Below are 25,513 nucleotides of genomic sequence, written 5' to 3'. Positions count from 1 at the left end.
CACAGCTTGTTCCCTTTCACGAACTACAATTTCTGTCCCCTCAGATGTAACGATGCAAACGTTGTAGAGCTGTACTATAAAGTAGATCAGTGGAGCAATCTGAGTTACACTGTAAAGTAAGTTTGCTTGCCTAAAAAAAAAAACCACACCAAAAAAACCCAAAAATGTGTACAGATTACTTCAGTCAAACAGATTTACAACACAGCCTAACAGTTATGGTGACTTGAGAGCGATGAACTCCAGCAGTTATCTCCTGCAAATCCAGTTTTAGAATGTACTAATGCTGTGATAGCAGAAAATACTACTGATTAAGGAGAAGAATGAAAAGAAAGGGAAGAAAGTATTGCCACTTAAATGCAGATTCCGTTTTTCTTCTTTAATGAAACTAAAGATTTGAAAGAAATTTGATTATTGTATCAACTTAGAGCTTTAGCACCATTCGCTCAGAAGATCCCAGCATTTGAGAAGATCATTTCCAAAACAGCACAACAGAAAACCCTACCCATATCAAAAATGAGTAGAAACTTTTTAAGCTTTCTTGCAGATCCATGATGAGAGAGATGCACCTAGATAGAAGCACCTGTCTTGAGAAGCTCATGATAAAGATATGGCAAGGGAGGACAGTGGGCTGAAACCACATGAAGGTATTGACAATCAACAGCACTGCAAGACAGGAGATACACAGAGGTGTTTTTTTTTCTCCTGTCCTTTACAAGGTTTTAATCCCCTATAGGTCAGCACACTTTGGCCAAACAACTACAGTTCAAAGAAGCGTTACGAGGATCTGGTCATGATAATTTATGAAAAGTACATTGACTGCTCTAAGAAAACAACTGTAAGATGTAGGTGACATTGCAAAAGGTTTTCCCAGCAAGCTCAAGCTTCAACATGGTGAGAGTCAAGAGGCAGCAAGCACTATAAAAAAAAATATAGCTAAGTCCATCTAAATAAGTAGAGAATAGCACAAGCCCCTAAAGAAACAGAGGATGACAACATTGTAAAATGGAAAAAGGAGCAACAGGTAAACAAGAACTCTGGTTGTGATGATAAAGAACAAGCGTAGATCACAGAAGATACTACGCCAGGGGAAGTACAAGAACTTTGTATGAGCGTGGAATAAGACTGAAATTGAGAAAAGAAATACACTGGACAGAAGTATTCCAGATTGAAGCGACTCAACAGGTAAAACAGCAGTGGAACAACAGGAAAGAATGAGAACACCTGGAAAGATTCCGGTATGGTTGTATTAAGTTAACATCACTCACATCAGTTCAAGTTGAAAAATTTGGTAGAATAGGAGGTAAGTTAACAAAAGGGGGGAAAAGACTGCATGTACCAGCTCAGACAGCAGTAGAGGAGAAGAAATAATAATCAGAGAGTAGAAGGCAGTGAAGAATAGCAAGAGGACAGTATTACAGAAGCCCAGGGACAATAAGACATCGAGTGGTAGAGGATTACTGATTGTATCGAAAGCAGCAAAGATCAATGAGGTCAAGAAAGGAAGGGAATCCTTGCAACTTGGCCAGAAGGGGCCTGCAGAGATCTCAGTGAAGGCAATTTCAGCAGAACACAGAACTTGGATTAGAATGAATTTTGTACAAAGAAAGAGGAAGGAATGTACGACAACAAATGTAAATTCTTCTGTTTGGGAGTTTGGAAAAAGAAGGGAAGCAGACTAGAGTTGACTGTCAGCTTTAAGGATGGAGGATGGTAACTCAGAATAAAATTAGGAAGGGAATAAGAGGTAAAAAGGTGGCAGCAAGAGGTAAAAAATTTGGAAATAAAACAGAAAAATTGAATGAATGGAGCTTTGGGGTCAGGCTAAGCAGTTAAAGGCAGAAAAAGCAGAGAGCAAACACAAGAATCCATCACTGTAAGTAGCAGGCAAGAGTGCTGAGCAAAGGTAAACATGCCAATTCTAATCAGTTTTTCTCTGGAAACCTTTAGATTCTGCAGGGGAAGAGATACAGGAAAAAGCCTAAGACAGAGCTCTAGACAGCCTGCAAAGCAAAGGAACTGGGAAAAGTATTGGGGGGGGGGGGGGGGGGGGGTGCATAACTGAGTATGAAATAAGAGTTAGGAAGAGGACGTCAAAGAAATTTGCCTGGTTCAACAGTCACAGGTAGGTGCATTATCATAAATGAGATGAGAAGGTGCAGTAATCAGATAAGATGGCTGGCAAAAATCAAAACAGAAGTAACCATTTCTCTCAGAAATAGAAACGGGGATTAGCAGATGAAGATCAAATAGGCTAGAGAGCTGAAGAATAAACTTAATGAGAAATCAACTTGAGAAACAAGTCATCAGGAATGATGGTGAGATGACCATGATAAGAGACTGTATGTCAAAGACCAAGATGAAGTTACACAGGGAGAAGCAAGAAGTGAAGCAACATGAAGGAACCTCTGATGGACCCCTGCTCAAGGAAAGCTTAAGAAGAAATAACAGAGGGGGAAGCATAAAGACAGTGGTAGATGAGGAACACAACATTTGTTGTTAATGATAAAAGGGAGGGTAGGACAGTGTCCTGGTTTCAGCTGGGATAGAGTTAATTTTCCTTCTAGCAGCCGGTATAGTGTTACGTCTTGATAACACACTGATGTTTTCAGTTGTTGCTAAGTAGTGTTTATACTAAGTCAAGGATTTTTCAGTTTCTCATGCCCAGCCAGCAAGAAGGCTGGAGAGGCACAAGAAGTCGGGAGGGGACATAGCCAGGACAGCTGACCCCAACTAGCCAAAGGGGTATTCCATACCATGGGACATCATGCCCAGTATATAAAGTGGGGGGAGCTGGCTGGTGGGGGGTGCGGGTCACTGCCCAGGAACTAACTGGGCATCAGTGGGCGAGCAGTGAGCAACTGCATTGTACTTCACTTGTTTTGTATATTCCAATCCTTTTATTGTAATTTTATTATTGCTATTATTATCATTATTAGTTTCTTCCTTTCTGTTCTATTGAACTGTTCTTATATCAACTCACGAGTTTTATGGTTTTCTTTCCAATTCTCTTGCCCATCCCACTGGGTGCAGGGGGAGTGAGCGAGCAGCTGCGTGGTGCTTAGTTGCTGGCTGGGGTTAAACTACGACAGACAGACATTAGGCTCTAATGTAATGCTGTATTGTTGGTAGCAAGGCTTCTGCAATCAATATACCAGACAAAACTGTTGCTGATAAAATATTCAGCAGCTAGCCTTTGATTTGAATTTCCTAAGGAGACACACAATCGCTCATAGCTAAGGAATTAAAGAAACAACCATTCTTTATGCTTCAGTTACATATATATGGGATACAAAGCTCAATTACTGTACCATATCTTGCCACACATAAGGAAAGCAAGTGAAAGGTTCAGTAGCGTACTATTAACATCATGCACCCTGACAGTAGAACACAAATTTAACTGAAAAACAAAATCAGCTAGTTGAAACCTATGAACAAGCCAGAAATTTTAACTATTTGATCCTCTATTTCTTCTGCTTTTGGTCTAGTGTTACCCACAAATAAGCCTGCATTTTCACTTAAGAACATTAACAGAGACCAGCAATTCAAATTCATAAAGAAGAGCTCGAAAGGGCTTATTAAACAGTTAAGAGCAACAATTTGGATAGGAATCACAGAAAATAAGGATGGAAAAGACCTCAAAATATCAACTTCACTCTCAGTGCTCCAAGTCTATATCAGCTTTCCTTAAGCCACTCCTGACAGATGCTTATCTAACATTTTTCTTTTTTTTTTTTTTTTTTTTTTTTTTAAGCAAACCTCAAACAATACATACTCCACAATCTCCCCTGGCAGTCTACTGCAGTGACCGAACAATTTCAAAATCTTCCCCTAACATTTGGCATATATCTCCCTCTCTGAAATTCAAACCATATCTTCATGCACCATAAAGCTGATTGCCTTCCTCTTTGCAGCAAATTGGCTGTACGAAAAGGATGTTTCCTATTGCAACTGGACAGCTCTCTGCAGTGTTTTCCATTGGAAGGACAGAGCCCTTTATTAAAAAAAAATAAAAAGTCTGCCTGAACAAAAACTCGTCTCTGTGATGAGTCATCTGGGACAGCAGAGACGGACTTTCCCACATAAGCAGTCTGCTGGAAGCTGGATTCAGCCACCGCAAGTGACACAGCCAAAGGAAACTAACATTTACAAGCAAGCAAAGCACAGCCATAGCGTTAGTCATGATCGCTCGTCCTACAGCCTTCAGAAAGGAGTCAAGTGAAAAAACAGTATAGCCCTGGTTGTGTTGTTCAAAGGGAAAGTTAAAATGGGAAGCAGAGCCGCAACTGGAGCGCTGGGTGGAGCTCCCGATTGTGCCTTGCTTGGCAGCACCACTCTGGGGGGAAAAAAAAAGGAGTCAGTAAGGGCAAAGCAGAGCAAGGGGGGAGGGGGAAGAAAGAAAAACCGAGCTCGGAAATAAGAGATGTGCATGGGGCCAGTCACACACAGGGAAAAGGATGCAGGTAGGCACCTGAACCCTTGGCCACGGAGTGGGGAAGGGGGCTGGGATTAGGATTGTCTCCCTTTCCAGAGGCAGTCGACTTGGGGGAAGCCCTGGACATGGCAAGTTTCTTCCCATGAGATGGCTCTGCTCTCAGGGGTGGGGCAGTAGGGACCCCAATGGAAAAGCTGTAGGGAAGAGAACAGATTGCAGAGCTGTACGGGGGGTGGAAGGTGCATCAAGGCATGGCAGAGGGGAGGAAGGCGCATAGGACAGGGGTGCAAGGCAGTATCAGGGTGGCAGGGGAAAGCTGGAGATATGTAGCTGCAGCTGTGGCAGGCGACTGGAGCGGGGAACGGCAAAGACTGCAAAGCCATAGCAGGCCTGGGGGAAGAAGAGGCAAGATGATGCCGATCCACAGGGGAAGCAGCACACAAAACAGTGTGCAGAGCAATGCAGAGGATGGAAGTGCATAACATGGTGGGAGCAAGGCTATGAGGGGTGAACAAGGGGGTGCACAGCCATAAGGGGGAAGAGCAGAGCTATAGAGGGGAGAAAAATGCTGCACAGTTATGTGCATCAAGGCTTGGGGGGAGTGGTTATAAAGGAGTTCACAGCCATGAAAGAGCAGGACTATAGGAAGGGAAAGCAATGGGTTCACAGCCATGGGAGAGCAGAGCTGTTGGTGGGGCAGAGGGGGAAAGGGAAAGGAAGGGGTTCACAGCCACGGGAGAGCAGGGTTACAGGGGATGCAAGTGAGTGCGCAGCCATGGGAGAGTGGTGCTACAGGTGTAGCAAGGGGACGCGCAGCCACAGGAGAACAGGGCTACGGTGGTGGGAAGGAGCAAAGCAGTGCACGGCCATGAGAGAGCAGGGCTATGAGGCGTAAAAGGGGATGCGCAGCCCGCAGAGAGCACGGCTATGGGGGGAACAAGGGGGTGCACAGCCACGGGACGACAGCATGAGAGGCAGCCCTGGGGACGGGGGGAGGAGCAGCACAGCCGTGGGGGACAGTAGGCCTGCAGGCGGGTGTAACCGGGCCCGGCAGCAGGGCCAGGGGAGGGGAGGGGAGGGGAGGGGAAGGGAGGGGAGAAGGGCAAGCGGGGCCAGGGCAGGGGAGGGGGACGACAGGGCCCGGCGGCGGGCGCGGGCCGCTCACCTGCGCGGCGGAGCTGCAGCAGCCCATGGCGTCCGCGGGTCTCTGCCCTGGCGGTGCCTGCTAGGCGCCCGGCGGCGGCGGGCAGGCGCTGGGCATCCACTCGCCGCGACGGCCCGCCCCGGGGGGACGGCGGCGAGGTGCGAGGCGGCGCGGAGGACCGCCGGGGAACCGCCGGGCCCGATCAGGCGAGCGCGGCTGCAGCACCAACGCCGCCGCGGCTCCCCCTCATCCTCCCCCCGCGGCGGCGGCGGCCGCGGCTGAGGGGAAGGGGGCGGGGGAGGGGCGGGGGCTGCGCGGGGGCGGGGCCAGGGTACTGCAGCGCGGGGGGTACCTGCCCGGCCGGGTGGCACCGCCCCCGCTTCCACCCCGCCCCGCCCCGTGCGCCGCGGCTCGCTTCCGGCGGGCGCGATCGTTTTTGAACCGTCTCCAAGGCGACGGCTGGGCTGGGGTCAGGCGGCTGCCGGCAGGCCCGGCCCGGCCCTGTCCTGCTCTGGGGCCGTGGCTGCTGCCTTTCCGGAGCCGGACACGGTCGGACGATCCTCCCTCTTTGTCCTCTCGACCCGCCGGAGGAGGGGGCGCTGCCCAGCGCGGGGACGGCATGGGGGATAGCTGCGCGGGGACGGCATGGGGGATAGCTGCGTGGGGAAGCCGTGCTCTGGTCAGGGTTGTTTCCAAGTGGCTGATACTCTCCGAAGAGGAGGAGAGAGCTGCTTGTGTGGCCTTACAGGGTGTGCGTACTTGCAAGTGCAAGAGGGGGCTTGAGGTGCCTCTGCTTACAGGTGGGAGATGCTTGAGAAATCCACAGCTCAGCAGGCCTGTGTCTTATACTGCCTTTAGTGTGGTTTATCCCATTCTTCAGACTAGGTCTTATCATTGGTGCAACGTGCAGAGTATCCAGTCAACTGAAATGGTAGCCTTGAGTGATTGCAAAAGATGTGAATCTGTCCCCAGGATTCACAGCTGATTGCCATATTTTTTCAGTTGGTTTTGGCAAGCTTTATAGCCTTCCCAGAGACGCAAAGGCCATTGTTTTGAGTTGTATGCCTCAGTAACTGCAAAAAAGTGGTTTCATGAACTACATCAGGATGGTGCTTGCCGCATAGTTAAACGATACAAGTTCAGGCTTGGAACTGTAGGCTGGGCCATGTTCCTAAGCCATGCAGGTAGCAACAAATGCCTCAGAGTTTCCGAACCAGTGAAGTCACTACATGGCTGCATTTTGTAGTTGTTAATGGCAACAAAGGGGGTGACAGCTTTTCCCAGAATGAAGGAGTTCTCTCTGGAACCTGGTAGTCCCTCTTAGGGTGAGTTTACTGGCCCAGCAGTTGTGTTTGAATGTGGCCTAGACCTGTTAAGGGATACTCTAAGTTAAAATAATTTTTTTTGTTGAATCTTAACTCTGTAGTGGGTTTAATTCTGTCACTATAGTGCAATATCCATGATTCAAAATAACATCACAATTGACAGGCAGGATGAGGCAAAAGAGGCCTTGTGACTAGAGAAGGAATCTCATTCGGCTTCCAAAATAGAACAAAAACTGGTGTGGGGGTGAATTGTGAATCACACTTTTTTTTTTTAGCTCTTCTCAGTTTAATGGCAAGTAACATCCCTTCTCACAATTTTCATATTTTCTAATGTGGTTAAAATACCTTTTTACCACTTACATATGCATTGCTGTTACTTCTCCTTGTTCCACCTCGTTCTATCCAAATATTTCTGTTGTATTCAAAGAAGTGACCATCAAAGAACTGTTCTGCAGGAACACTCTTTAGGAGACATGTTTCTTTTGGGATTGACACAGGAATAGATAACAAGAAATACGTAGTCAATTCTTGTGTAACTTTGGACATGTCACTTCAGTTTCTCTGTTCCTCAGTTTTGCCATTTATAAAATTGACTTTTGTCCCAGTGTTTTTCTGTCTTGTTTGCTTGGGTAACAACAGCATGATGTCTGTGCCATAGATGTGGTTAGTCAGTCTGTTAAGTAGACCAAATTAAATTTTTTTAAATATTCCTTTTATTTAGGACTTTCATTTCAATAGTTTCATCTAGGACCTCAAAGTGTTGTCAAGGTAATTAAATACTGCCTCCTACTTTTTGCATGTAGACTAAACATGTTCAGCACGATTATCAGAAGATAGTGACAGATTAAAACACAGTCTCTGCCCCCCAAATTTGTGGACTATTATTTAAAAAAAAAAAAAAAGACATTCAAGCCAATAATCAGAAGCTTTGTGCAGTTGCGTAGGGGGAATGGTAGCTTTATAGTGATTAAAAAATGCCAGTCCTTTGTTGACTGGGGGAGCCCTTATGGAGAAGCTTGTAAAGACATACCAGCTGTAGCATAGGTAACTGGGGTTTAGTTGAAGTATGTGACAACTGTAGAAAGTATTTGGACAAATTTGAGCATTAGAAATAATCACCAGAGTAATTGCTTTTATCTCTGTTTCTGGCCTAAGGAAATTAGTTGCGTTTTTCACAGGGATGCAGTAATAGCAGCAGCGATAGATGTCTGGCTTTCATTAGTTTACCCGTGCTTTGTTTGGCCAGTCACACAAAGGAGAGGAAAAGTTAAAAGGTTCTTGCTTATTCATGATTGTACTTGCTTTTATATTTATTCAGATCAGTATTTTGTGAAGAAACTGAAAGGGTTTGAAATGGGAATTGCTGAATCTTAATTCAGTAATACAGAAGTTGAACTTTAAGCATATGCCTAAATGCATTTTTTAATTGTGCTTTATGGATTCCTTTCTGAAGCTGATTGTAATCTGCTCTAAGGCATGGTTACATCACAAGCGACTAAAGTGCAAACCTGACTGCCCCGATTTAGTGTTAATAAGAATCTAGCTTTTTTTTTTAATAACAGATTTGAGTCTGCCCTTCTACCCTCAGCCAAGAGGCATGAGCCGTATCTATATTTTCATTTCATTGCTAGACTCAGAATGACAGGTTAGTTTTTGAAGTACCATCTGATACTGGGAAAGGGAGACAGCAACAGAGAGAAGGCCCTAAAAAGACAAAAATGCCTTTAGTACTTGAGTAAATTGTAGGTTGTATCCAGACTGCTTCCACTCTGGGAAGTGTGGGGAGGACAAAAAAAAAAAGGCAAGGAAACAATCCAGAAAGCATGAATTGTGTGATAACATTTATATTTTCTCACCAGGTGTAGGACCCTGACCTTAGGCACCCATATTTAAACACCTAAGGATTTTCCAAGGTACAAATATAGCTTTTGTTCCATATTAATAAGGGAAATACCTTTAAAATAGCAGTAGATAAAATTCAGACCAGTTGGATATATTCTTAAGTATGAGTTTTGGGATGTAGTTTTCAAACAGGCTCAGAACTGGGCTAACTTCTCCATCAAGAGGCGGTCCAAACCTGGCCTTGCTGCTAATGAAAGGGAAGAGTTGCATCATGCAGACTAAAAATTGAGGATTGCACCAGGAAGGCGTTGTTAACAGTCCATGTGTTCGCCTCCATCTCCTAATAGAGGAACTCAGCTTATTATCATTCTGCTGACTTCTTCCACCTACCAGTAAATCCGCACCTACGAATGCTTGGTAACCACTCTGGATTTTTCAAAATCCTATCCTGTGTGCTTAGCCTCAATATTCCTCTTCTGGTTTTTTTGTTTTTAATCTATTTAAATACAGAATCACACATATTTCCTCCATAACATGCCCAGGGAACAAACTAAGTGTTATCTTTCATACACGTGCATCAGTGCAGGATTAAGAGTGATTCTGCTGATTTCAGCAGAATACTAACAAAAGTAAAACATGAGAAGGCATTCCAGCAAATACATGGCAAATAGGATGTCAGCACTCACTAACCCGCTCAGAGTCCTGTGGCCTCATTATCTCATATATCTCAGAACCCACCTGAAACTGATCGTCTTCCTGAAAAGTTCAACCATGCCATTGCACTTTTTTTACTACTGGGGAGCTACAGTGTGGATGCTTGTGTCAAGTCACACAGGACACCTGTCACAAAACAGAGAACTGAAGCTCTGTCTTACAAACTCCAGCTTGTACACTGAAGATCTAGTCAGTTATGAATTTTAGTCAGTCATGGCACAAGCTTCTGAGTGATCCTGCTTTGCAGTTAGAATGGCAGGTTTCTTGCAGACTTTTTCATCTCTGACTAAGAAAAGTTGCATATTGCTCAGTAAGTCTGACCTCTCACAAGTTAAAGCTTAAGATTTTCTTCTTACTGCCTGTCTGAACACAGAGGAACAGTCAATCCAGTGAACTTACTGGGAAAGTCAGAAAACCTGCTGTGATTCTACTTTGTGCTGCAGCCCCATAAATTGGTCCCGTTAAGTCTGTTTCAATTTAAGAACTGGATACTCCAAGGAAACAGCAGCAGAGAGCTTTTTGAATTAATCAGGAGGGTGAAATCTTCGTTCCCTAGTTCTGAATCAAAATTTTGGTCCATTGTACTCTTAGAGATGTAACTTCTTGGTGAGGGGACAGAAGTATACAGTGGAGGTCCTGTCCATTGATGGCTATCAAAAATGTTCAAAACTCATTAGAAAAATAATATTTTTGTGTGTTGGCAAAATGGCTTTCTAAGCATATGCTTTGTGCCTACAGTAGTCCATTCATGCCATAGTGAAAATAAAATAGATATCTTTTCTATATTAAAACATGTTGCTTTGCACTATTTAATGCCTGTTGGACTTCATTCTGATGTTGGACACCTGTGCATGAAGAACTGTATGAATAGATCATTTCATGCAAGTGAAACACCTGTCACACACTTACATCATTATCAGCCTAAGCCAGAATCATGCTAGCAATTTGCAGCTGAAATGTTCCATATCCAGTATCCAAAACTCCAAGAAATCCACTCTTTAGAAAATGTTCTTTAAAACAGCTGGGACAGTGCCATTGCATATGTGGGGGTGGGATGTCCAAGTGATGTCACAGTAGCAACCAGAAAAATGTAATCTGTTTCAGCTTTGTAAGAAAGTTTTGTGTTGCCCAAAGGAGACACACAAACCCAAGTGCAATCCTTCCTGTAGAGACAATATCATCATAATACATGATTAGCCATTATGATCTCCTGTCATTTCACTCCAGGAGAATTATGGCTCTCACACTGAGGATGTAAGACTACAGATGGAGGACTGCCTGCTACAAATCTCTTGTAAGGCTGCCGCAGTAAATCTCTTGGAGAAAAGTCATTGCCTAAAAAAAACTATGCTAAAGGGACCTGCCATTTGTTTTCTTAGGGAGGATGGGAAGAGGGGCTGTGGAGGGAGGTACTGTTCCATTCTACACTCCTTAATGTTATGCAAGGAGGCATTCATCAAGGAGGACTCAGCTTTTTCTTAGAGTCAGACAAGAAAGGCAACATGGCAGTATTCAATGTGTTGTGTCGCTCTGGCTTTCTGTATAGTATTTTGTATGAGATAGAAGGAGTAGAGACATCACTCTCCAGAGGCTGACTCTAGGCTGTGATGGATTTTATAACTTATTTATAGTAATGGCCAACTGGAGGTTGCTAGATTGGCACAGGTCTGGACTATTGATTGTGGAGAACATCTACAGTGGGCTCAGAATTGGCATTCAACTCAGGTGCAGGCTTAAGACCAAATAGTGCTTTATCATGGACACAAACCCTCATTCATATACTCAGTGTAGGTGCATAGACACTGATGGAGCTCAAAATATTGATGGGTATCCTCTGCATGGGTCCTTGAAAGTACTCTTTTGAAACTTTGAGGCTGAGTTAAACCAGCAAGGTGGAGAGAGAGATGGGACTGTCACAGGGCTCAGCATAATTCAGCTCCATACTGCAGTTGGCGGTATACATACAGCCAATGTAGCTGGCAGTGACAGCTAACAGGAGAAGATAGGAGGGGCTTCACAGTGAATTTCACTGAACATTTTCCTTCTGGGGTGGATTTTAAAGGTCCCAGCCTCACTGCTTGGTTGTTCTTTGAGTCACTCATGTTCACCTTTAAAATGAGGGTATTAAAAATTTGAAAAGCAATTTGTTTCTATACAATGCCCACCACTCTAATTACAAAAATAAGTACATATATATAAAAACAGGTATCAAGATTTATTTGAAATTGAGGATCTCAATTTGCATGTTTTCTACACATGTAGACATGCTTAACTTTAAACTCATAACAGGTGCTTTGCTTGGTGAAAACCTGTAGATGATCATAAGAATGTTTGAAAATCTGGTGTTATGTTAATTTTTATGGCTCGCAGGAAAGAAGTTCTGTGCATCCATCAGCTCCTGTTAATCTCGACTTTCTTTTAGAAAAAAAGGACATTGCTTATTTAAGAAAATAATTTCATCTTTGTAAGTGGTAGAGCTTATGTGACCTAGCTGGTATAGTTGGAGGGTTTCCATCCTTACTGGTCCTGGACAGCCAGATGGTACTGTGAACAACGTATGTGCTCCAGTAGATGTAGGTTGCATCTGCTCAGCTATATCAGATTATCAGGCTGCCTGTGTCCCTTGAACCAGGCTTGTGCTGACTGACACAGCCTCATGCTAACATCTGTGGGGTCTAAGGCCACAAAAAGCTCATGTGGGGAAAAAAAATCCTTGCACATGTGCAATACTCACCGTGGTATAAACACCAAAGAAAAAACATTGGCTGACAGTATTCTTGAGAAGAGCAAGTCCTATTAACTTCTTCAAGCATTTTTTCTTGTCAGCACTTTATCTTTGATTACCAGGTCTTTGATTATCTGGAGGCTATGGCTCACCTGCAGAATTTGCAGAGATACAGTCTTCTGATTGTTCATTCAAACTCAGACGTATTTTACAGGAACACAATCAGTCAACGTTTTTTTAGGTTTGGTTTGGTTTGGTTTGTTCTGGCTACATCTGTTCATTTGGCAAAGTATTCCCCTAACTACTGGAATAATATCCACCAAGTAAATTGTTTTATAATGTGTAGAAAGCCAGGATTTGTCTGTGGGAATTTTGTTACTGTGCCTTTCCCATAACCATTAATTTAACAGTACTCCAGAATGTTCTGGCTGCTCTTTGCTTCTTCCTGACACTATTCAACTCCAGACTGTAGTCACCTGCACCAGTTTTTCCTGCTATTAATGGTTCTGTCGACAGCTGTTTTAAGTTCCCAGGTAGGAGAATACTTCCAAAATAAAAGGAGAAACAGTTTGCCTGTAGGCAATAGCCTGACGTGCCAAACTTGTTGTTGCTTCACTTGGAGATACATCACTGTTGAGCAGGTGACACTGAGAAATAGCTCTTTTGCTGTGACATCATCACAGTTGTGGCAGACAAGCAGAAGTGTTTAACTTCTGTTGTGGGACTAATGAGCATGTGATAAATGACACAGAACTGAGATATTGGGGTGAAGGGACTCCGGCAGTGAGATAAGGACATGGGGGAAGGTGAGATGAGTGCTGATGACTGACTGAAGAGGTTTTCTTTACCTCTTTTGTCACTGTCCCTGTTAACTCACTGACTAGATTCCAGAAACCTGACAAAGGCAGCTAGCTGGCATTGTGGAGGCTGACCACAGAGCCTCCGACAGACCCTGAGTACTAACAATGCAGCTTTATTGGTTTCCATGGCACTCTGGAAAAACCCCAGCGCAGGATGCAGTGTTTGGTATGGATGCTCTTGTAGCTATGTCTGGTAGGAGGGATTGGGGAATGGTGAAAAGCTGTCACTTTGAAATTCAAAGATTTGGTGAAACAGTCTTCAAGCTGGAAGATGGAAAACTTCTAAATATGGAAGATGTGGGTTTTTAACAGTGCTGTGGGAAAGCTGTATATTTTAGAGAGGTGGAGTCTATCCACCAAGTCTATCCAAGGTGGATGCTTGTGATAGCTCATTACCAGAAAGCCTCTTGCAAGCTTTAGAAGTAGATGAGGAAGCCTCTCCCTTCTTGCTTCGGATCTTTGTTATGTAGAGCCCAGAGCATATCCACCTTCCAGTAGTTTAGTTGGCTGAGTTATGCTTAGCTGTCTGAGCCCAAGGTCAGCTCCTTCACTAGTAAGAACTGTTGTAGAGGAGGCCAGAGGTGAGGGCCTGCCCCTCTTGTCCCTGGGGAGCTGCTCTTATGCTGAAGTTCACAGCTGTGTAAGCAGATGTGTCAGCATCTGGTCTTCACCTTGATCCAGACCCACTGGCTGGGCTGCCTGGCTTGCCATCAGACTGCTTCATTTCTTGTCTGTCTGACCCTGATCATTGTCTCTGGTCCTGATCCTGACCGAGACTTGCCAATCTGCATCTCACCTACTTGTTGGTGAGGTCCCTGCTCACAGGACTTGTAACAAGGCTCCCAGCTACAAGCTTACCCGCCTTGTGGAGCAGCTGCCCCCCCTCACTGCTTCCTGATGCTCTATGCATTTGAGACAGGTTGAGGGTATGGCAAGTCTGTGTGTGCAAAATAGGAGCAATGAATGAATGAAAATGGTGAAAGGCAGGAAGATTGGTGAGTACATAGAGAAAACACAGGTTCTCTGACTCCCAGTTGACTTACATTAGACATTGGACTTTACACAATAAAACCTCCTTATCAGTGGTAAACGGTGACCATCCCACGAAAACAGATTTCAGTAGCTAGCTGTTCTGCAGTATGAAAAAAAAGGAATTGACTCTACATTATTTCCTTTTAAAAAAAAAAACCAAACTGCTTTTTGAGTTGATCAGCTAATTACTAAGATATTACAGATGCTGTTCACTTGTTTTTCAAATGAATGCCTCACTCTTTGAACAGTTGGTTATATTTGAGTTAATGACCAGGGGCAGACTCTTGTATAGATCAAACATTGTATTTGATGTATCAAAATTCATTTCTGACAGATTTAGGGCAAGATATATGCATTGCCACAAGAAGTTTGTTTCAAAGAACTTGCAGTTTTCAATGAGAAATTGCTTAGTGAAAATATTTCTTAAAACAACAAGAGAACTCAATTGCAATAAAAGCGATGGTAAAGTAAAAGTCTCAAAGAGCTTCAGTTATGATTGAGAGACCTGCCCTCCTTTTCAGATTTTATTCTATTGCGTTTGCCAAACAGCTTAACCTCAGAGGCTTTCCTAGAACAAATGTCATCCTACTGTGAAGCTTTTCTCTGATCAGAGCCACCAATTCCACAACATCTCCAAAGGACGTGTTCTGCTGCTTAACACTGGTGGCTAGGTACAGGAAGAGGGGACTTCTTCCACCCCTCTAATGAGTGGATCTGCCTTTTTCAATGGAGGAGGGTAACCTATGAAAGAATTAGAAGAGCTGACTGCATTTGGTCCTTCTTTAGAACAACTATTCTGTGGTAGTGGATTGCCTATGGAGTATTTTCTTATGACATTTCTACATTTTCTCAGGCTTGGAGGAATAAATAAACTCCACCTCAGCTACTGAGCTTGCAGGAGGAACCACATTTGTTTTACGGCACAGATTCATTCTGTTGTGAGGAGGGTTTGTTTTGTGAGTCATCATGGAAGTCACTAAGCAGGTGTCAAACAGTGTGCGTGATACATTGGTAAAGGAGAGGCAGATGAGCTACGCTCACTGTAAGTAGAGAGGATATTGGCTCCTGCTGTTCTTGTGTTTTCTTTTACCTGGGTCTGGCTGAATACCTCTTGCAGCAGTTGTTCCTCCCTGTGAGTTTCTAGGTGGGCATGAAGTTATCAGTCATTAGCTCTTGCTTTTTAGGGTAATAGTTGTTTTGTATTGTCACCATTTCAGTGATACATTGTGCAGAGCTGACTGTGACATCTGCAAAGGAGTTTTTTGTCCCCTTTCTATCAGGAAAAAAAAAAAAAAAAAAGAATTCTGAGACGAAATAAATTTTTAGCTCCATGTTTGTGTCTGTTCTAGTGTGCCTCACTAGAAAGGAAAGTTGTACCCAGACCTGAGTTGTGGCCTAATGACTCTTCTAACATGACGAACTACAAATGCCTTAACTGTGGTACTGATGCACAGTGAATGTCAAGCTGATTGTCTGTGTACAATGCTTTTCATTGCATACTTTCTAGAGGCATCTATGCTTTCTTTGGTTCACTTCTATTTAAAGTGAACAATGACCATGCACACACATGCAAGACATAGTATTAGCTCTGAAAATCAGATGTCTTAACAGCACCTCAGGATGGAGAAACAAAATCATGAGTCATTTAGAGATCATCTGCAGTATAGAACCAGGAATATTCATCCAGGCTAACTGTGGAATTTTTGATCCTTCGATTGGAAATGTATGACAGTATGGTTCAAAAAACAAAAGCGGCGTACACATTCATGTCAGGAAACAGTTGATACATATAGTAGGACAAATTACCTGAGTTGAACCTTTTAGATTATGCTCCATTGTGCCCCTAAGAAATAGCTGCTGTCTTCAGTAACGTATGCACCATTCAGTTCCTTAGAAGATAAAAATTGAAACATTTTCTGGATCTCCTTTGGTATCCATGTAACTTTCCTCTTTTCCCCCACCATTATTTTCTGAATCCAATTTGTACTGAAACAAACACTGCCTTAGAGATTCTGCTTTCAAATAGTAGCTAGAATTTCCTATTCCCTGAACAAAACAGGACAGACTGAGAAACCAGATGGAGCTGGAGGATAAAATACGTATACTGTGCAATAAGAATCTGGCATCCTTCTCTCTCCTACCAGAATCTTGCTGTATTTAGTTGTTCTAATACATGGTTTAGTCACCAAGAATGTAGCATTTCTATTTTGCATGACAGTATGGAGAAGAAAAAAAACCAAAGGGGCAGCTGATTTATGTATATTTTACAGTATCACTGTCATAATCCCAGGTGCCTTTGATGCCAAGTGCTAAACACACTGTACAAAAGGAGGGAATGCCTTCCAAAAAATTTAGAAATAGCTGTATGACACAAAGTCTGTCACTCATCAGAGAGAGTAAATACTTTTTGGTTTACTTCCCTTTTTGTTTCCAGCTCACAGTTGAAAAAGCACTGCATAAATGCTATAGCTTCAATGGGGAAAATAGCTAAAGCTAAGTGTATACTGAAGTGCAATAGAAATGCCTTACTGAATAGCTACCTTTATTTTCCTGGGACAAGGCTGAATAGCTGTATGAGATACAGGGTTCTGAAGACACTGGACGGGTATCTCCTCTCACTTTGTTTTAGCTCCATGGATTCTGGTGAAATTTTCTGAGTTAGATGTATAAGAAAGAACAAACCAGCTGCCTGAAACCAAAGCCCTATAACTAGCTTTACTTCCAGTAGCCTTTTTTTTAATAGCAGTGTTACTAAGGATGTGAAACAGATGCACAACTACCTAGGGACAAAGGATTTTCAAGTTGTTAGAGCAAGGAAGATGGAGATGGCAAGCCTGGATTCTATTTGCAGCCCTGGCCATGCCAAGTTTTTAATGATTAATTGCAGACTTTATTAATTAGTAATACAGGCCTGTAAGCAGCTCAGCTTTTTGCACCTTTAGTCTTTCAACTGTAGTTTCCTATCCATTTGCCATCCCCTTCACAAAAGCTTGAAAAGAGTCTTGCTATAGGTAAGCACTGAGAAATGCAGCAGGTAGCAATGAGTTCACACCTATCTAGCCTAGGAATGCTTCCAAGGCAGATGTGTAGAAGCTAGTTGTTTTAACGCACATAATTTTGCTCTGAAAACACATTTCTAAACACCATGCTATTCACCATTTCCCTTCATAACAGCAGGCACAGCAACCTTTCCACTCTAAATGCTTTATCTCCTCCTAGAACCTGTACACATGGCACAGGACGGTGAAAATAAGGTCACAAGATCCTGGGCCGAGAAGAGCACGTATTTCCCACTGGATGCAGATGATGCCCTTTTCATGTATGGCTCGGGTCAGAGGACTCCATCTGACATTTAGGAAATTGCATTGAATCGCTCCGTGGCCAACAGCCTTCAGAGATGGAGAGTGCTGATTGCTGGCATTTCATCTGGAGAACAGTGCTGTGAAGCTTCACTCTCAGTGGATATGTTAAGGGTTCCCTGTGTGAATTCTGAACACAGGAAGGTCCTGCTGAACCACCACCCATTCACTAGAGCTTTGGGGTCCAAATCAGGCTCACTGTCCACTAAGCCAAAGGACTGGGAAAGAACATCAGTGTCCGCTGCCTTCCCTTCTGCCAGTGTTGTGCTCCTGTGCAGGCAATAGCTGAACCTACTTACTGAGCTCCCTGAAGACAAGGTCTAGAATCATCAGCATTCCAGCATGTGCTGATGAATAAACCTTGAGACTGGGCTTCTACATACCGGCTTGGTCGTCCTTCTCATGCACTGCTGAGCAGCGCACACTCATTTCCTTTTATGCTCTGAGCGTGCAGGCAGACTGCCTGGGTGAACCACGGATACCGATGGCGTTATGGCAGTGCCCATCCGACAGCTGTGGCACAGTTGTTGCTGTTTGAGCCAATCCTCCCCGAGCTCGTTCATGAACTGTAGGTTAATTTTCCTTGGTCACTAGGTGGCAGAATTGGCGTTCTATAAACGAGGTAGGATTTTTTTTTTCAATGCTTACAACTACTTCAGCTCTGTCCCTGTAAATGAACTGGTAAGTCCTGATAGAGGGAGCTGTGTGAAAGGAACAAGCAGGACTCCCTCTGAAGGATATGATCTGTCCTGCAGCTGATGGGTCACTTGCGTTAGGCTGGATTCAAGACATGGGCAAATTTGACAGGTTCTCCTGTTAATGCAATCTTTCAGGCTTTGATTTGCAGGTCTGGTGTCAACAGAGGTTCAACCTTGATTCCAGGGGACTTTTCTACTTGCTGAACAATATTTGCACTTTTCGTCAAGAGGAATCTGTCTCTTGAGACACGTCCTGCAGTGCTTTTGGCTAACACTAGTGGAAATCTAAGCTCATGATACATCACAAGGGATCATAGGGATATATTTTTTGAGCTAAGCTAAAGCACTTGGAAAATTCGGGTTTGGAGAACTTTTTTACTTTAACCTCTTTCTGCCAAGTGTTTTAGGTTGGTTTGACTCTTTAGGCCACGCAACACAGAGAAAACATTTAAATAATGTTTTTAATTCCAAGCACCTTTCTAATAAATGGAGAATGTCCAGGAAACATGTATAACAGGAATGTGATTTTAAAGTGAGATTTTAAACTTACTTACAAAATCTAGATAGGTTGCAGAAAAGGTAAACATAATGATACCTGAAGCTCCAGATTAAATCAGCTTCTAGTTTGATAAATTAATCTTGAAGTTGCTATATCTTCTGTGCTTGGCCATAGCAAGGGTTAGTCAAAAGGAGAAGCAAATGCAGAGAACAAGATCTCCCAGTCTGGAATAAGACTGCTGTTTCCTGTCCTGGTAGATCTGGAAATACTGAAATGGCTGAAGGACAGGGTAAAGAACTCTTCTGCACCAGGGCTATCATTCAGCATAGCGAAGAAAACACTTGCCACCTTCTTTAATCCTGTAATTGGCCATCCTTTACACTTTGGAGAGAGAGACTCTTCCATAATTCTCCCAGTAGAATGGAGAAGGAAGGAGTACAACTTGACCATTCATTTGTTTCTGGCTGTCCACAAAGAAGCATAATATTTCAGTATACAGATCAATGAAGGAATGTCTGTCTCCCCTTCCATTTCATTTCAAAGAAGCAGCTGTCAAATTAGTAGCAGCATTTGATGAGAGCTTGCTAGTATAAGAACTCCTTTCAAGTGTTCACAGAGGTTGAGTGAGATTTCAAGATTTTTAACAAAAATCTTTGGACCTTGAGGGGAATTCAGCTGCAATAAAAAGTTATGGTATTAACTCACTCCAGTTCTGCATTTCACAGGCTTCGTAATCTTCTGAACCATGTTGCCAGATCTCAATGTCTTCGGACTTGAAACCTGATTCCAGCTCTGTACCTTGAGCCCACTGAGAATTATTCTGCATGCACAATTCAATGCTCTTTACCTTCACCAGCTGTATTCCTCCTAGCTAGGAGTACTGAAGTCTCTGAAGGAAATTGGTTTGCTGTGGTGATTCAAGTGATTTTATATTTTCTTCCTGCTTTCCTTGGGTCCTTGTACTCAAATGTGTTGTTACTGTTCTTCTCTAATGAGTTTTTTTCTCATTTTTCTTAGCAAAAATAAAGGGGATTTATTATGCATGGAAGTATAATACTTTGGTGCTTAATGCCTTCTCTGCCTCAGTCTTCAATAGTAAGACCAATTGTTCTCAGGGTACCAAGCCCACTGAGCTGGAAGATAGGGAAGGGGAGCAGAATGAAGCCCCCATAATCGAAGGGGAAATGGTTAGTGACCTGCTGCACCACTTACACACACACACAAGTTTATGGGACTGGATGGGATCCACCCAAGGGTACTGACGGAGCTGGCAGAAGTGCTCACCAAGCCACTTTGCATCATTTATTAGCAGTCCTGGCTAACCAGGGAGGTCCCAGTTGACTGGAAGTTAGCAAATGTGATGTCCATCTACAACAAGGGCCAGAAGGAGGATCTGGGGAACTACTGGGCTGTCAGTCTGACCTCAGTGCTGAGGAAGGTTACGGAGCAGATCGTCTTGAGTGGCATCATGTGGCATGTACGGGACAACCAGGTGATCAGGCCCAGTCAGCATCAGTTTATGAAAAGCAGGTCCTGCTTGACTAACCTGATCTCCTTCTATGACAAGGTGGCCTGCTTAGTGAATGAGGGAAAGGCTGTGGATGTTGTTTACCTGTACTTTAGTAAAGCTTTTGGCACCATCTCCCACAGCATTCTCCTGGAGAAACTGGCTGCTCATGGCTTGGACAGGTATACTCTTCACCGGGTAAAAAACTGGCTGGATGGCCTGGCCCAAAGAGTTGTGGGGAACAGAGTTAAATCCAGCTGGCAGCTGGTCACAAGTGGTGTTCCCCAAGGTTCAGTACTGGGGCCAGTTCTGTTTAATGTCTTTATCAATGATCTGGACGAGGGGATCGAGTGCACTCTCAGTAAGTTTGCAGATGACACCAAGTTGGATGGGAGTGTTGATCTGCATGAGGGTAGGAAGGCTTTGCAGAAGGATCTGGACAGGCTGGATCAATGGGCTGAGGCCAACTGTATGAGGTTCTACAAGCCCAAGTGCTGGGTCCTGCACCTGGGTCACAACAATCCCATGCAGCGCTGCAGGCTTGGGGAAGAGCAGCTGGAAAGCTGCCTGGCACAAAAGGACCTGGGCGTGCTGGTTGACAGCAGGCTGAACATGAGCCAGCAGTGTGCCCAGGTGGCCAGGAAGGCCAACGGCATCCTGGCCTGTATCAGAAATAGTGTGGCCAGCAGGACTAGGGAAGTGATTGTCCCCCTGTACTCAGCACTGGTGAGGCCGCACCTCGAGTACTGTGTTCAGTTTTGGGCCCCTCACTACAAGAAAGACACTGAGGTGCTGAAGCACATCTGAAGAAAGACAACGAAGCTGGTGAAGGGTCTAGAGCACAAGTCTTATGAGGAGCAGCTGCAGGAACTGGGGTTGTTTAGCCTGGAGAAAAGGAGTCTGAGGGGAGACCTTATTGCTCTCTACAACTACCTGAAAGGCAGTTGTAGTGAGGCGGGTGTCAGTTTCTTTTCCTAAGTAACAAGCGACAGGACAAGAGGAAACAGCCTCAAGTTGTGCCAGGGGAGGTTTAGATTGGATATTAGGGAAAACTTCACTGAAAGGGTTGTCAAGCTCTGGAACGGGCTGCCCAGGGCAGTGGTTGAGTCACCATCCCTGGAAGTATTTAAAAGATGTGTAGATGTGGCATTTGGGGACATGGTTTAGTGGTAGACTTGGCAGTGCTAGGTTTACTGTTAACTTGATGATCTTAAGGGTCTTTTCGAACCTAAATGATTCTATGATTCTATGAAAGTAGCATCTTTGACATATATTAAGAAAAGTCACAAAAAATCGCAGCATTGTTCTTCCCTCAAATTCAAAACACGCATAGAGCAAAACTCTAATCACAGCAGACACCAGCTCTGCTTGCCTTTCACAGCCAGGAACTTGGGGCTTGCATTGTGTCCTAGTAGTCAGACTTCTACATGTTCTCATCAAGGAAACAAAGGCAAAGCTTCTGTGTTTGTATTTCTGGCCATCACTGCTGGTTATTGGTGGGAGGGAGGGAGGGAGTGGTCCAAAAAGAAAACCTGAAAGTAAGGAAAACCTCAGAGACTTATAGTAAGTTTGCTCTTCTCTCCATTGAGGCAGGCAAGAATCTTTGTGCTTCAAGTCATACTGTGATTGTGCCTGTAGCTAGAAATCAGGAATAGCATCTCCCTATACATTTGAAATGGAAGCAAGGTTTATTTTTGACTCTGACATATATGGAAGCTGCTGAAGACAAATTGTTTGGCTGAAATACTGGAGGATAAAATTGTTCCATACCTGCTGTCCGTGGGACTAAGTGCCTTCTGTAGGCATTGTTGCTTAATACGAGAAAATATTTTAAGTCTCATTTCACTATTCAAATGTTATGATACTCCCTTTTCAAGAAGATGGAAGGGTCCCTGACAATACTGCAGTCAATGAATTTGTATAGTTTGTAAAAATATTACTTAACCTCATTCGGAATTTGAGATGGCCATCTTGCCATTTGCACATTCAAAGACCTGATTTGCCACACAGCTGCAGAAACTGCATATCTAATTTAGAATTAAAAAGTAAGCTCACAGCCCTGGGATTCTGGGTTTTTTTCAGTGTCTAGCCTTAGAAGTCAGACCTGTTCTGTGTTCGAAGAAGACAGCAGCTATTTCTTTATGCATACCAAAATTCTGCACTAGAATGAAGATGGAAAGTATTTTTAGCATCCAGCATTTGGATGTCAGCAGAAATGTTGTTAACTACTGTATTAAAAATAGTTTTGCAATGACAAAGTTTTCATATCCCAATATTTTGTCTGTTCTTGCAGGGCAGGAGATTTTCCAGTTTAGGATATAGTGATACCAGACTTGGTTTATTTCATTGCTGGGCTTTTGAAGACAATAGGATGCTTCAGAACTTTTGATGACTTTTCAGAGATGATCATTGTCAAAAATCAATGCCCACAGGCTTCTGGTTGTTTTTTTTTTCTCCACACATGGTGACTTTGTCTAATATGTAATTAAATAACTTTAGGAGAAAGGCTTCCCACTATACCTTCCTGCAGGCCTTCCTGGCATCTTAGTAGGAGAACTCAATCTCAGATCTTGTTGGATGTAAGGATCTGGTCTAGCAAAGCACTTTAGACAGGTGGTTGATTTCAACCGTGTGCTTAAATGCTTGGCTGAATAATGATGAACTTCAAGCACATGTGTAATATTAACTGTCTGCTTGGTACATTGCTGACCTGGTGCTTTGAGGACCAGTTATGAGGCCTGAGCTCTCAGCTCAGGCTTCTGGGCCTAATGGTTGTTTTTTGAGTTGGAACATCCTGTCAAATAGATAATCTCAGAATGCATGAGTTGATGCCATTTGGGACAAATGGACTTAACCTTGTAATATCAGTGAAAGAGACAACTCAAGCCTGCCCTCCCTGAGGAGGGAATTTGTCTCTGGAAGGACCCTATTGCAGACAGCCACTGAACTCTTTGTCAGGACTCCTGCTCCCTGCTTGTTGCCATTACTTTATGTGAAAATAATGCTGCTTAACACAACAGGAATGGAAAATGAGCAGTTCACCAAGAGCAGTCCTACTGCATTGTGAGCATCCAGTTGCCATGCATTTTAGTGGAGCTCTTACAGACAGAACTGATGGCTCTGCCTTCTCTGTCCAGTCAGCAAAATAACACTGCCTTTCCCCTCCTTCCTGTATTCCTGTATTCCTGTATTCCAATGCTTTTGCAAGTCAGTACAGAAACCACTTGCATGTGTTTAGTTAAGTGGAGCAGTGTTGGACAGGCAAGGAACTGGCATGCAGTTAGCAATGAAGAGAATATTCTCCTCCTTTCCAAGCAGTCTCTATCTGCAGCGGAGTCAATGCTGACCTACTGATGAGAGCATGTAGATAGACAACAGTGTGCTAAAGAGAGGAGACATCTCCAAGCCATTATGGCAGAAGAAAGCGGCACTCCATACTCCTGTATGAATACACCAATATGTGCAAGTGGGTCAAAAAGTGGGTATTTTAAACCTTTCACAAAGACAGACCACAGCATTGGTCTCCTCCCCGCGCTATTCTATAAGAGCATAAGAAGAGACATACTTGGTTAGACCCTAGGTTTCTCCAACACAAGCCAAAACACAGTGTTTAGGGAGAAGTTTAAGAACAGAGCAAGGATGCAGTAACATCTTTAAATGCTCCCCCAGATTCTACTGAGAGGACTTGATGTGGCCACTGGGATTTTTCTCCTACAGATCTTTAAGTACTCTGTGTTTTCTGTGTGGCCTGAGTTATTTCTGCTGCTGGGTAGAGCCAGCTTACAGCTTTTGCCTCATCCCAGCAGAGAGGAGAAAAAACAGAAGTTAGGCTACCTGTGTTTCAAGGAAAGCAAGGAGGCTGCTGCAATTGTGACTGAAAAACCTCCCTGACTTGGGATGTGGTCCCCATAGGTGCTGAGAAAGGACTTACTGCAATGAATACCTTTGTTTTGAATGCAAAAATACTTCTGGCCCTAATGATAAATAGATGAACAAATCCAACATTTTAGAAATGTCATGATATTTGAGTCAAGTTCATTTTTTAATATTTGGAATTGGAAATATGAAAGCTTCCCATTATATGATAAATACTGTAAAAGCATCTACATAGAGCATAATGGAGAAACAGTAACCTCTTTGCCTTTGACCTTGCAACCCGTTTCCATTAGTGAGCTCTACCTTTTTGTCTTGAAGTATAATTTGGCGTGGAAGTTATTACATTTGAAAGCAAATGTGAATATGTTCAAAAAGCCTGAAGAATATTCAAGCAGAAAAAGCTGGGGAGATGTAAAAGAAAGGTCATATTTCAAAGGCAAATCAATCTTTCAGGGGTAGGTTTGCTGAATTTTACCATTTATACAGCCATATTCTTGAATTATTTTAGGATACCAGATTATATACTACCCATAAAAAATAGGCCAAATTATTGGCTACACACAACACACTGCGATGGAGAAGTGGGTCGTCAGTACACAACAGATTCTCCTTGTCTTTTCAAGTGGGGAGACAGTCACTCTGGAAGTGAGCTAGCTCCACTGATGTCAGTAGCTAGTTGTGCAGAGAACTTGCAGACATTTGGGGGGCCAAATTCTCCCGTTTCACAGTACATGTAGCATTTACCTCTTCCAGAAATGGCCAGAGGTATTGAGGGCAGACTTTGTGAAAAAGGGGAGCGCCAAAGACACCTTGTCTTTCCATTATTTCCTTCTGCGGGGGATGCTGTTGGCAGGGTGTGCTCTTCTGAGAGTGTTGCTGCTTCTGTGCAGAGCAGAAATGCAGGCTTGTTGTGCTCCTGTAGGCTATGACCGTAGGTCACCGAGACAGAGGCTTGGGGGAATTCCTCTCCTCCCTCTTTTCACTTGCCTGCCAATTGTGCGGGTCTTTCCTAGCGTGTTCAGCTGATACAGCTCCTTTGCCAGTGAGAGCATTTGTGATAGATCCCAGCTCTGAAGTAATGTTGGAAGAATTCCAAAAGAGGGAAAGGGTTCCCTGTCTTTTTGGTTACCCACTGGCTGTAAGCCTAAGAGTCTTGCAGCTTCTCAGAGTGCTACTTACAATCCATCAGCATGTGACTGGTCTTTCTCAGCACTGAGGAACCTAGCCAGCACAACACAGCATTTAGTTTCTGATCTGGGGAGTTGTTTTGTGGATCAGGATGTAGGGATCATTTGCATAGAATGATCAAACCAAAATTTCCTAAGCTGACCCAATTTTAACAGATTCCATTGTGTTTTCATTCAGTTTATTAGATGCATTTATTTCTGGCAGGCTATGTCAGAGATTATTTCATCAGTGAAAGCTGAGGACTGGGTATATGATTCTTTTTTCAGGCAACACTCTGCCTTTTCATGTGCTATTCAGACTGAAGATGATTTG

At 43.6% G+C, this 25,513-nt stretch overlaps 1 protein-coding gene across 5 annotated transcripts in view; it reads right to left on the bottom strand.

Moving 5' to 3' along the window:
* SLC44A1 (solute carrier family 44 member 1) overlaps positions 1-5,849 on the bottom strand; it is a 72,676-nt gene extending 66,827 nt beyond the window's left edge. For all 5 annotated transcript variants that reach the window (XM_049795266.1, XM_049795269.1, XM_049795267.1 and 2 more), the window contains exon 1: positions 5,598-5,849. In XM_049795266.1, coding sequence (XP_049651223.1) covers positions 5,598-5,624 — 27 coding nt within the window. In that variant the 5' untranslated portion in view covers positions 5,625-5,849. The remainder of the gene's footprint in view (positions 1-5,597) is intronic.
* Between the last annotated feature and the right edge of the window lie 19,664 nt (positions 5,850-25,513).

Source organism: Accipiter gentilis, chromosome Z, assembly GCF_929443795.1.
Source record: "Accipiter gentilis chromosome Z, bAccGen1.1, whole genome shotgun sequence".
Lineage (NCBI taxonomy): Eukaryota > Metazoa > Chordata > Aves > Accipitriformes > Accipitridae > Astur > Astur gentilis.
Note: the sequence above shows the minus strand (reverse complement) of the source record. Positions and strands in the feature narration are given on the sequence as shown.